Source organism: Zootoca vivipara, chromosome 6 (genome assembly GCF_965207765.1).
Source record: "Zootoca vivipara chromosome 6, rZooViv2.hap1.1, whole genome shotgun sequence".
NCBI lineage: Eukaryota > Metazoa > Chordata > Lepidosauria > Squamata > Lacertidae > Zootoca > Zootoca vivipara.
Window position 1 is genome coordinate 77944608 of NC_142589.1, and position 12467 is coordinate 77957074.

At 50.8% G+C, this 12467-nt stretch overlaps 1 protein-coding gene across 1 annotated transcript; it reads right to left on the reverse strand.

Moving 5' to 3' along the window:
• Nucleotides 1–3208: 3208 nt before the first annotated feature.
• IRF2BP1 (interferon regulatory factor 2 binding protein 1) lies at nucleotides 3209–7591 on the reverse strand. Its single transcript, XM_035120704.3, has one exon. The coding sequence runs from the start codon at nucleotides 7285–7287 to the stop codon at nucleotides 5479–5481; it is 1809 nt and encodes a 602-aa protein (XP_034976595.3). The 5' UTR covers nucleotides 7288–7591; the 3' UTR covers nucleotides 3209–5478.
• Nucleotides 7592–12467: the final 4876 nt, after the last annotated feature.

Here is a 12467-nt window from a genome sequence, read left to right on the forward strand (position 1 = left end):
CATCCTATGCCCTTTTAAAATGTGTTCTTGGGGGAGCCCTCTATTGGGTTGTTGTTTTTTATTTTTATAAGGTATTTTGTGGTTTTTATATCTTGATTTTATTCTGTGAACCGCCCTGAGACCCCTGGGTATAGGGCGGTATATAAATTCAAAAAAGAATAAACAAACAGCAACAGCAGATGCTCCCATCCACAGCAGCTGGCAGCCCTTGGTGGACTGTTCCCTTGTTGTGTTGTCCATCTCCTCCCCATAATCCCTTGGGCATGTGCACTGGTATTTCTGTACCTGTGCCTCCCCCCCCCCCGGAAGTGTCCAAGAGCAAATGCCACCAGGTTGTCGTCGTTTAGTTTCCGTTAAGCCGATGGAAGTGTGTTGCTGAAGGGTAAGGCAACCAATTGCTGCTAGTCGCAGGGCCTCTGTTCTCCCTTCACTTTCCTCTCTTTTAAATCAGCACCAGTGAAGGCGGTGAAGGTCCTGTGTGAGTGCCTCGAGGCGGTTGGAGGATGGATGGCGGCTAACAGATTGAGATTGAATCCTGACAAGACAGAAGTACTGTTTGTGGGGGACAGGAGGCGAGCAGGTGTGGAGGACTCCCTGGTCCTGAATGGGGTAACTGTGCCCCTGAAAGACTTTTGAGAAGATTTTCCTGGGTTAAAAAGTAGTCTGCAAGGTGACGTATCAGAATTTCAGCGCAACGACGTGTCCTGTCTAAAGAAGGGCCCTGGAGCTTGATCGGACCACTCTAGTCTCGCATCTTGTTCTCACAGTGGCCGATAGCTGCCAAGTCTCCCGTTTTTCGCGGAAAACCCCTGTCTTTAAACCCGTTTCCCGCTGTTATCCCGAATAGAGAAAAATCCCGTAAATCCCCCGGATTTCCTACCTGCCAGGGAGGCTCCTTCTGCGCATGTCTGGACATGCGTAGAAGCGACTTCTGGTGCCGCGCCCCGCTGCTGATCCCGGATTTTTCTTACCGGGAGTTGGAGGGTATGAACCAGATGCCCCACCCCACCCCCAAAGGAAATTAATATGAGTGCAAATCTCCCCGGGGATTCTCAGCAACTGGGAATAATAATAATAATAATAATAATAATAATAATAATAATAATAATAATAATAATTTATTATTTATACCCCGCCCATCTGGCCAGGTTCCCCCAGCCACTCTGGGCGGCTTCCAACAAAATATTAAAATATAGAAATCCATCAAACATTAAAAGCTTCCCTAAACAGGGCTGCCTTGAGATGCCTTCTAAAGGTCTGGTAATTGTTGTTCTCTTTGACCTCTGGTGGGAGGGCATTCCACAGGGTGGGTGCCACTACTGAGAAGGCCCTCTGCCTGGTTCCCTGCAACTTGGCTTCTCGCAACGAGGGAACCACCAGAAGGCCCTCGGTACTGGACCTTAGTGTCCGGGCAGAACGATGGGGGTGGAGACGCTCCTTCAGGTGAACTAATACCAGTGTACTGGGAGAAGCAAAGATCACCAGTGTGTCTTCAACATCAGCTTCGTTGGACTGATCATGTTGTGCGGATGCCTGATTATCATCTTCCAAAGCAACCACTTTCTACCCGCTCTGTGGAACGCCCGTCCATCAGATGTCAAGGAAATAAGCAGCTATCCTAATTTTAAAAGACATCTCAAGGCAGTCCTGTTTAGGGAAGCTTTTAATATTGAATGCTGTATTGTTTTAATACTCAATTGGGAGCCACCCAGAGTGGCTGGGGAGATTCAGCCAGATGGGCGGGGTATAAATAATAAATTATTATTATTATTACTCTATTCCAAACTTAAAAATGGAAAGCATAATGCTGGTGGTTAGCAAAAGAGGTTTAAAGACTCTCTCAAGGCAAATCTTTAAAAATGTAATATAAACACCAACAACTGGGAAACACTGGCCTGCGAGCGCTCCAGGTGGAGAACAGCCTTTACCAAAGGTGTCATGGGTTTTGAAGACACTTGAACTCAGGACACAAGGGAGAACCATGTTAAGAGGAAGGCAAGCTTGGCAAACCCTCACCGTGATTAACTCCTGCCCAGAAACCAATGTCCCTACTGTGGAAGGATGTGTGGATCCAGAATTGGCCTCCACAGTCACTTTAAAGACTGTTAAAACCGTGTTTATGGAAGACAATCTTACTTGGCTATGTAAAGGTAAAGGGACCCCTGACCATTAGGTCCAGTCGTGACAGACTCTGGGGTTGTGCGCTCATCTCACATTATTGGCCAAGGGAGCCGGTGTACAGCTTCCGGGTCATGTGGCCAGCATGACAAAGCCACTTCTGGCAAACCAGAGCAGCACATGGACACGCCGTTTACCTTCCTGCTATAGCGGTTCCTATTTATCTACTTGCATTTTGATGTGCTTTCAAACTGCTAGGTTGGCAGGAGCTGGGACCAAGCAATGGGAGCTCACCCCATCACAGGGATTCGAACCGCCGACCTTCTGATCAGCAAGCCCTAGGCTCAGTGGTTTAACCACAGCACCACCTGGGTCCCTCCAACTTGGCTATGAGTGATCACCAAAGAAGTAGTAGTTCATCTTCCAAGTGCCACACGACTGTTGGGTCCACTCTGCGCTATACGTTTGAAGTCCATTTGTCCTGGATGCTTGAGTTGAGAGTCCTGCATTGCAGGACCTCTTGAGTCCTCCAGCTGTTTTTGGACTACAATTCCCATCACCCCTGACCACTGGTCTTGCTAGCTAGGGGTGACACGAGCTGTAGTCTAAAAACACACGGAGACCCAAGTTTGGGAAACACCGGAGCAGATGACCCTTTTGGTCCTTCCGACTTCACAATCCTATGATTCTAGGAAATCACTATGATGCCACATTAAGCAGCCATGGCTTAACAGACAGGTCTTTGCCTCAAGGAACAGCCATGGCTTAAATCAAGCATAGGCAAACTCCGGCCCTCCAGATGTTTGGGACTACAACCCCCATCATCCCTGACCATTGGTCCTGTTAGCTAGGAATGATGGGAATTGTAGTCCCAAACATCTGGCGGGCCGGAGTTTGCCTATGCCTGGCTTAAACAGTCACCCTTAACCAACTACAGCTCCCTTGATCCTTTGCAAGAAGCCACGACTGTTTAAAGTGGTATGATACTGCTTTAGTCTATAGTGCAGACGGGACCTTTGGATTATTATTATTTTAGCAGAATATCCTGCCAACACACACTACATGCAATAACCAAGAACGGTGATAGTAGTAAATGGGAAAAAAAGATAAACAAGTTTATTGACAGAGACGAGTAAAAGAAATACAAATAAAAAACAAATTTTAACATTCTCTCTTTCCCCTCCCCGCGGTCTTAAATGTGGGAATCCAAACTGCCCCTGTCCTCTCTGCTTCTCCCCCCCCCCAAAAAAAAATCATGATCGCAACACAAATACAAGGTTGGCAGAACCATCTGCCCATGAGTGAAACCGATATAAAACCAGCTAGCTCCACTGCATCTTAAGTCATATCCCGGCGGGTGCTAGCCAACCCTCCCATGAAAACTCAATGATGTAGAACCACCTTCCTATGGAACACAGATCCCCCTCCACCCCCCAAAGGCCTCCATTCAGAGCGGGCAATAATCTGCTCAGGAGAATACTGCCCAGTCTCTGCAATGTTTTAATCTTGGTCGGGGCTAGGAATTAAAATGCAAACGGGGGATGTGTCACTCTGTCATTTTGCCATTTGCCAATTCAGGGATCTCTCCTGAGTGGCCTTTTTTAAAAAATGCTCTTTTTTATTTTTGGTGTGCATGCTTAAAATCTTTTGGTATGAAAAAATACCCTCCGCCCCCTCCAACAACAACAAAAATCTACACAAGAGGCACTTCTTCCATTTCCATCTCTCCCGATCATACCCCTAATTTTCTAGACCACCTCCCCACCCTCTGCCACCCCCTAAGATACGATTCCCACACAGCTTTCCTGCTTCCCACCCGCCCGCCCCCTTCCTGCCCAGAATGAGACAGTGTCCAAACTGGCTAGTTACAGAAATCTGGGACTCTATGTAAAACTGCACAGATTTAGAAACTGTCCTTATGTACACAATGTCCGGGGAGGAGTCGGGGTGGAGGGGCGCTAATGAGCTGGTGGAGAGACCTGTGGGTGGGGTGGGGTGAAAATGGGGCACGGCACCCAGGATTAAAGGACGCTCACAAAAAATTCGGGGTTGCAAGGCTGTTTGGTCCCGGAGCGAGAGGAACAGCAGGCATTCCACAGGGGGGGGGAGTGTTTTAGTGGAGATCTGTTGTGTGTGTGTGTTGTCTGGGACAGTGTTTCTCAACCATTGTTCCGTGGCACACTAGTGTGCCGCGAGATGTTGCCTGGTGTGCCGTGGGAGAATTACTTTATATATAGTCAATATAGGCACAGAGTTAATTTTTTTAACATTTTCTAATGGTGGTGTGCCTCGTGATTTTTTTCATGAAACAAGTGTGCCTTTGCCCAAAAAAGGTTGAGAAACACTGGTCTGGGACACTTGGACTTCTGCAAACTCATCTTCATAGCTACCCAGGCGTGGGCTAAAGACCCTGACTTGGGGCTTGATTCCAGAGGGCTCAATACTGCCTACACGGACTGGCAGTGCCTGTTTCAGGCAGGGAGAGTCTCAAGCCTACCTGCAGATGCTGAAAGCGAGGTCATTCTGCATGCAAAGCAGGTGAGCTACGGCCCTTCCCCAAAGCGTGGCTGTTACCCATGCAAACAAAATGCCCCCTCCGTGTTTCGCAAAGAGCCTATCTCTGAAGACCAAGTCCGGGGCCTAACGCTCTCGCCTTCATGCCCTGCTTGTGAATTTCCTTTCAGCAACAAGGTGCTAGGCAAAGTGGACCATTGGCCTGAGAGTCTGGTGGCAGGGCAATTCCTAGGTGCTCCAGCAATAATCGGGCAGCACAGGTTCGCTCGTAAGGTAGGACACGGCACATGCACCCACTAGGCTCATACCGAGCTCCCAAGCCACCTCCTTAGCTGATAACCACACAACCTTGCCACATGCTTGAAAATCGGGTTCAGCCCTTTGCGGTGTGGCTACTCAGAGTCCTGCCTCTCCCACCCCCACCCCACCCGCTGGACTGTCCTGAACTCACACTCGCCTCCTAGCGGCTGGGGAAGTCCCTGAAACACATTAACAGTGAGATCCCAACTGTGCGGGATTTGCCCCACCCCCTTCCGCAGACACCCTGATTCCGACGCTGCCATATTCTTTTCCCCTGCCCTCCCTCCCCGCAAATTAACACCCACCCCGCCCCTTCCCAGACCCTCGTAGTAGGTTACATAGATGTGGCTTCATATATAAGCTTGCTATGGAAATATTATTTAAAAAATAGATTTATGTACAATGATCGCCCCAGTCCACGGCTGGCTGAAGAGGGTGTCAGGCGGGGAATAAGTTACTAATTCCAGTCACTGCCACGGCGGGTGGGAGAGGGTTTCGAAGGGTGCGCAGGCATCCCCTGGCCCAGAGGCTGCCCCCCATCTCTTTTCAGGGGTCGCGCTCCTTTTTTACTTTAACGTCTCCGGCTAAGATGGTGGCGATCTCGCCCTGCATGAAGGCCCAGGGGACATTGGATCCCACCAGGGGGCATTTCTCACCGCTGGGGCAATACACCTCTCCCGCGGCTCCTTGGGCTTTAATGAAATCCCGGGAGCAAGGGAAACAGAACTTGTGCCCGGGCACCGAGGGGCACTGGACAAAGTGGGTATCCTCCAGACGCTCATGGCAGATGGTGCAACACAGAGGGGCGCTGCTGGCAGCCCCCGAGGAATCAGGGGCGCTCTGCGTACCGCTGGGCTCAACTCCCCCAGAAGAGTGGGCCCCGGAGGAAGAGGAGGAGGAGGAGGTGGTGGTCGCTGGACCCGGCTCACCGTTTCGCGGGACCAGGCGGTGTTGCCCTGAGGCAGCGGGCGACGCCGGGCTGGCGCTGTTTTGCCGGGCGGTGGTGGAGTGGACCGGGTTGGCTTCCTTGGTCCCCAGTGTGTCGGCCACATTCTTGAGGGCCGTGATGGGTGAGGGGTCGTTCCGCAAGGAGCCTTCGGGCAAGGGACCCTGGCCGGCCGAGGCGGGCAGGTGGGCCATGCTCGACGGGTACAGGCCGCCCGACCCCTGGGGCAGCCAGTGTTGCCTCTGCTGCTGCTCCTCGCCGGTCAGCTTGCCGGCCAGCTCCCCCTCCGGCTCGGGAGAGGCCTTACGCCTCCGCATGACAGCCCGCGACGGGGGCACGGCCCTCAGCAGGAGGCTGGGCGGCATGGCGCAGTTGCCGTCCAGGAACTGCTGGGGAAGGGCATCGGGCGCCGGGGCCTCTCGGAAAAAGCGCACGCCTTCGGTGAAGAGCTCTCCGAGGAGGCGCCAGTCTCCGGTGCCGTGGCGCTTCTCGTACTCCAGGTACTTGTATCCTGACGAGATGACCTTGCCCGGGTCCTTGAGGCAGTCCTGGAACATCTGCTTGGCCACTCCGAGGACCCCGGCGTAGACGCTGCCCGAGCCGCACGGGTACTCAGTGAACAGCTTCATCTCGTACTCGTAGCCGGGCCGGGGGGCAGCGTCGAAGGCGAAGATCCTCCCCACCAGCGCGTGGTCCTTCTTGAAGCGCACGTTGAAGGGCGCACAGCCGTACAGTGCCAGCAGCTGCTCACGCACCGCCTTGGGCTTGCCGTGCCACTCCTCGGCCCGGCCGCGCATGGCCTCGTTCAGCTCGGCCAGGCACTCGGCGTTGCGCTGCTTCTCCTTCTCGTAGTCGGCGTAGGCCGCCCTCGCCGGCTTGGCCAGCTCGCCCAGGATGGGCGACGCCATGGCCAGAGAGGCCGGGCGGCCCCCCAGGCCTGACACGGCAGCCAGCAGGCCCTGGGGGGCTCCCATCAGCCCCTGGGGCACCAGGCTCGGTGGCACGGGGCCGATCAGTGCCCTCCTGGCAGTGGGGCTCTGCCGGCTGCCCTCGCCCTCATCTGAAGCACGTGCCAGGCCGTTGGGCAGGCGGGGGCTGAGGGCGTAGTCGCCTCCTCCTCCTCCACCGCCCGAAAGGCGTCCCCGCTCATATCTCTCCAGGGCCCCTGCGGCGGCGCTTTCCTTGGCGTGTTTGGAGCCCTGGGGCCCCGGCGAGCGCCCTTCTTGCAGGACATGGTTCCTCTTGAGCTGCCTGGCCGTCTCAATGAGGAACTCGATGCGGTCGGCGCCCTCGAAATTGACGCATCCGCGGCACACGGCCTCGCTGAAGTCCCAGATCATGGCCCACGGCATCTTGGGCAGGTCGCACAAGTAGCACCATTGTCTGCGGGACGTCTGCACCGAAGACATCTTGGCGCCCCTCTGTCTGGCCGCCGCGCAGCAGACCCGGGATGGCGGCCTTGCCTGCCGGGGGTGGGGGCGAGGCTGGAGCTTGGAGCTGGGGGGGGGATCGGGGCCTTGTTTGCACCTGTGCGCGCGAAGTGCAAGGGGGAGGGCGAGGATATCCAGTCCGGGAGGAAGAGGAGGAGGAGGGGAAGACGAAAAGAGGGGAGGCAGAAAAAAAAAAGCGGTGGTGGGGAGGGGGGAAATTCCCCTCTCTCGCCTGCCCTCTTACATGGAGAAACTTACATAACTCCGCTGCAAGGCCTGCTGGGAGATGTAGTCTTGCAGCCCAGCGGGAAGTTTGGGGGCGGAGTGGGGGGACGCGTGCAAGGAAGGGATCTGCGGTTGAGCCAATCCATCAGCGAGGAAAAGAGATCCTTGCAAGAAGTTGCAAATGGTGCGCATCGTGGGGACTGTTCAGAACTCTTCTGGATTTTTATATCGTCCCCATGGTATCCCAGGATCTGAAAGGATTCCAGTTATGCCACTTACGGGGTCATTTAAGGTTAGGTCGGCAAGCTTTCAAATCGCACAGAATTCTTCTCCAGGGTGAATTCCATGGACATGCCTACAATCCCCTCCAGCTATAAAACTGCACAAGTGCATCCAATTGGTTCCTGGTAATATATTTAATTGGGTTGCTCTATGGAGAAGCTACTGTCAGCAGCAAGAACAGACACACATAGATTGAGAAAGAAGCTTTGATTATCTTGCCTGTACATCTGGTCTGAAGTAGGAAGACTCAGGTCGCATGGGAGTCTTCTTCAGGTGAAAAGCCCATAATGATGGAGAGATGCCCACCTGCCACTAGTCCATAGAGCCCCGCGGAGCTGGCACACCCACCCAGATATCCATTGGGCAGATGGCGGGTTAGACTGGATGACCCTGGAGGTCCCTTCCAACTGTACAATTTTATGTTGAGTTTAGGAAAACCCAGGCGCCAGAGCTTTACCTTCACCAGAGTTTGGAAAAGGCCCAGTTAATTGCACCTACCCTCAATTTGGATAATAATATCCAGTCACATCCACGTGTCCCGCCCCGCCCCCCTGATTCTATTCCTACACTGTTTCCCCCGCATCTTTCTTCCCAGGGAAGAGCGTATCGAGGCCCTAAAGGGTTAATTCAGCTTTCCTGTGCCCAGGAAGTAGAAACTACGTTTCCCAAGATGCAGTGCGCCTCAGAAGCCCGGATGCTGTTGCGCATTTCCTGGGGCCCCCCTCCCCGCTTTCCTGTTTTTGCTCCGCGAGTCGCTCTCCATCCTTGTGCAGAGGATCATAGGTCCGCTTGAGGGGAGGTGCAGAGGGGGGTTCCCGACGGACGGAGCACAAAATTAAAAAAAAAAGAGAAAGTGCAAAGCTCCCAGCCCAGGAGGAGGACGTGCGCGTGATGGGCACCTTGCAAAGCAACAGATGGGTGGGGGTGTGAAATTGGAAACAGGTGAAATCATTGCATTGCAGGGGGTTGGTCTAGATGACGCTGGGGGTCCCTTCCAGCTCTACGATTCTGTATGATTGCTCCCCGCTATGGACTGCAAAAGCTGCAAATACTTTACAAATTTTGCAGAACACGGGCAGGCTCTCCTCATACGTAAGCTCAGCAACCCCACACACAGTGAGGGTGGAAATTTGAAACGCCAAACGCCTTGGGGGAGAAATGGAAAGGGATGCTTGTCTGTACCAATCCAGACAATGTCCCCAGTATGGAGAAATGCTCAAAAGTATATTTCAGGAAGCCGTGGGATCCTTCACACTTTAAATAAAGGATGATGGGAAATCCAGTGCCGGATTAAACCCTCTGGAGGCCCCTAGGTAGTCAAAATCTCCTGGAGGGGAGCCCTTGCAAATTATATCCTAATACAGTACCGTACAGTACTTGGTTTTTCATTTTCCTTCAGGATCAAATCAATATTATTTTGATTCGTTGTTGCGGGGCCCCTAAAAGTTGTGGGGCTCATAGGCTGGTGCCTACTCTGTCCGTCTGGTAATCTGGCACTGGAGAAACTGTCCAGTCGGAGGCTCAGGGTGGCAGAAATTTGGGTAGATCCTTTGGGACACCTTGCCACTGGATCCGGGAAGTGATGGCATAGGCCAAGGATGAGAAACACCTTTCAGCCTGAGGGTCACATTCTTTTCTGAGAGGCACACGGCAGTGGTAGGCAGGGCCAAAGACAAAAGTGCACAGGGCAATAGATGTAAATTTTGCCTTTGCAGAATAGGCTAGTTGCCCGCCCCCCCAAAAAAATCAAACACCCCTCTCTACCTCCATCGCTGGGACAAGATCTGTTGTCTGTGCTTAAGGAGAAAGAGAGAGAGAGAGAGAGAGAGAGAGAGAGAGAGAGAGAGAGAGAGATAGCAGGGGAGCTGTATCCCAGGAATAATAATATAATAATTATAATAATTTATTATTCACACCCCGCCCATCTGGCTGGGTTTCCCCAGCCACTCTGGGCGGCTCCCAATAGAATATTAGAAACACAATAAAACATCAAACATTAAAAACTTCCCTAAACAGGGCTGGAAAATATTTTAGCTCAAGGGCCACATTCCCTTCTGTGCAACCTTGGGGGGGGGGGAACATGACAATGGTGGGCGGAGCCAGAGCCAAAAGTGGGCAGAACAATAAATGTGAATGCTGCCTTTGAACAGTAGGCTTTTTTCTACTTGCGCAAGCACACATCCCTCTCAATCCTTTATCCAGACAAGCGTAGACAAAAGTGTCCAAACTTTTTTCAAAGAGGGCCAGATTTGATGAAATGGGGGACCAACCAAAGTTGTTGAGCTTTTTTTGGATTTAAATAAAACCGGACTGGACTTTGGACAAGCCTGATTTAAGGGATCGCTCCCTCGGACCTCGTTGGGGCCCGGACTATATTTTGAAAAAAGAAAATGAACGAATTCCTATGCCCCACAAATAACCCAGAGATGCATTTGAAATAACCAGCACAGCTCTTTCCTAAGTGGGGAGGAACCCACAGAAAAGGTTATTATGCCCCAAGTTTTGCTTTGGCCTAATGCTGAACACCCCCCTTTCTGCTGGCATGTCATTTTAGAGCCGATACGCGGCAGGGGGCAGCAGGTTAAATGTGAAAAAACCCCTTGCTATATCTCTCTCTATAAATTACTTCAATAGATGGTAGGTACCCTCTTGGCGCACAAAAATGGTGTAGGGGGGGGGTATGCTGGGTTTTTTTTGAGCTTCACATAACCATTCTGTGCAATGATAAGTTCAGTCATATCAGAAAGCTCCTGTATTCATTTCCTAAGCAGTCCTGGCCCACCCCCACCCCCAGCACTTTCCTTGCTTTGAGTAATCCTACAGCGTGCATTCTTTAAAAGAGGCAAAATAGTGCGTTCCAGCTTTGAAGGTATATAATTTATGCTGGTTTGTTAACCTGCGTGTTCCATCCAATGCCTTCAGTAGCCCACTCTGTCTGGGCAAAGTTTATGAAGAGATTCGAGTTTGTGAGTGGTGGCTTGTCAAGTAAGGTATTAGGAGGAAGACTTTAAAAAGTTTAAACATCTGGAAGCTCCTGCTTTTGTGTCCTGTATTGTGTTTTTAATATTTGGTTGAGAGCCGCCCAGATGGGCGGGGTTTAAATAAATAAATTTATTGTGATTATTATTATTATGATGATGGTGCTATTTTGACCTGTGTTGCAAAGTTTCTTATATTCCTAAAACAGCACCTCCTCGTCTGAGGACCTTTTCTAAGGACCTCCACTGGCAAAGGCAGGTTCAGGGGTTTTGCCGCATCTTCAGAATACTCCAAGGAAGCCCATTTGGCTAATGAAACAATCTGTGGCCTTTTAAACTATGTGAAGGGAGGGGGGTTATTCTTTTTCTTTGCTACTGTATTATGTATTTTTATATTGCAAACCGCCCTGTGATCCTCAGATGAAGGCTTTAGAAATTTAATAAATATATTAACAAAAATAATAATAATGAATTAATTTAAGTCAACGTTTCAGCCTTTGCCAACCTGGTGCCTTCCAGGAGTTTTGGACTACAACTCCCATCAGCCAGTACAGTTGATGGGAGTTGTAGTCCTAAACATCCGGAGGGCACCAGATTGGTGAATGCTGTGCCAGGCAAAAATTTTTGAGTGTTTCTACGGTATAGAGCTTTTACTTTTATCAATAGGAGTATAGCATCTAGATCAGGGGAAGTAATAGTACCACTGTATTCTGCTCTGGTCAGACCTCACCTGGAATACTGTGTCCAGTTCTGGGCACCACAGTTCAAGAAGGATACTGATAAGCTGGAACGTGACCAGAGGAGGGCAACCAAAATGGTCAAAGGCCTGGAAATGATGCCTTATGAGGAACGGCTTAGGGAGCTGGGTATGTTTAGCCTGGAGAAGAGAAGGTTAAGGGGTGATATGATAGCCATGTTCAAATACTGTATATTAAAGGATGTCATATAGAGGAGGGTGATAGGTTGTTTTCTGCTGCTCCAGAGAAGCGGACACGGAGCAATGGATTCAAACTACAAGAAAGAAGATTCCACCTAAACATTAGGGAGAACTTCCTGACAGTAAGAGCTGTTTGGCAGTGGAATTTGCTGCCAAGGAGTGTGGTGGAGTCTCCTTCTTTGGAGGTCTTTAAGCAGAGGCTTGACAGCCATCTGTCAGGAATGCTTTGATGGTGTTTCCCTGCTTGGCAGGGGGTTGAGCTGGATGGCCATTGTGGTCTCTTCCAACTCGAAGATTCTATGATTCACTGCCTGCCCATTACTTTTATTATCTTATTTTTCAGTTGGTTTGCGTATCTAAGTTGTTTTGTGGGAGACTTTGATTTTTATTTTATTTTTTAAAATTATAGGCTGGCATATAATTGGGGAGCTGCAGGTCAATGAATAATAATAATAATAATAATATCTGAATGAAACTGATAGGGGCAGGCATGTTGAAAATACGTAAGTACATAATGCACTAGGACTGTCCCTCTCCAATTCTTACTTTGAAACCAGTGTTTTGTGCAAAATAATTCCTACCATAACTCAACTTCAACATGTTTAACTGGAACAGCCGCACACTTGCTTGCTTGTCTCTACTTCCCTCTCTTTCCTGTTTTCCCTGTCCTGAATTTTGGATTGTAGGCTCCTCTGGGGCAGGGACCTGCCCCCTTGGACTCTGTAAATCACTATGCC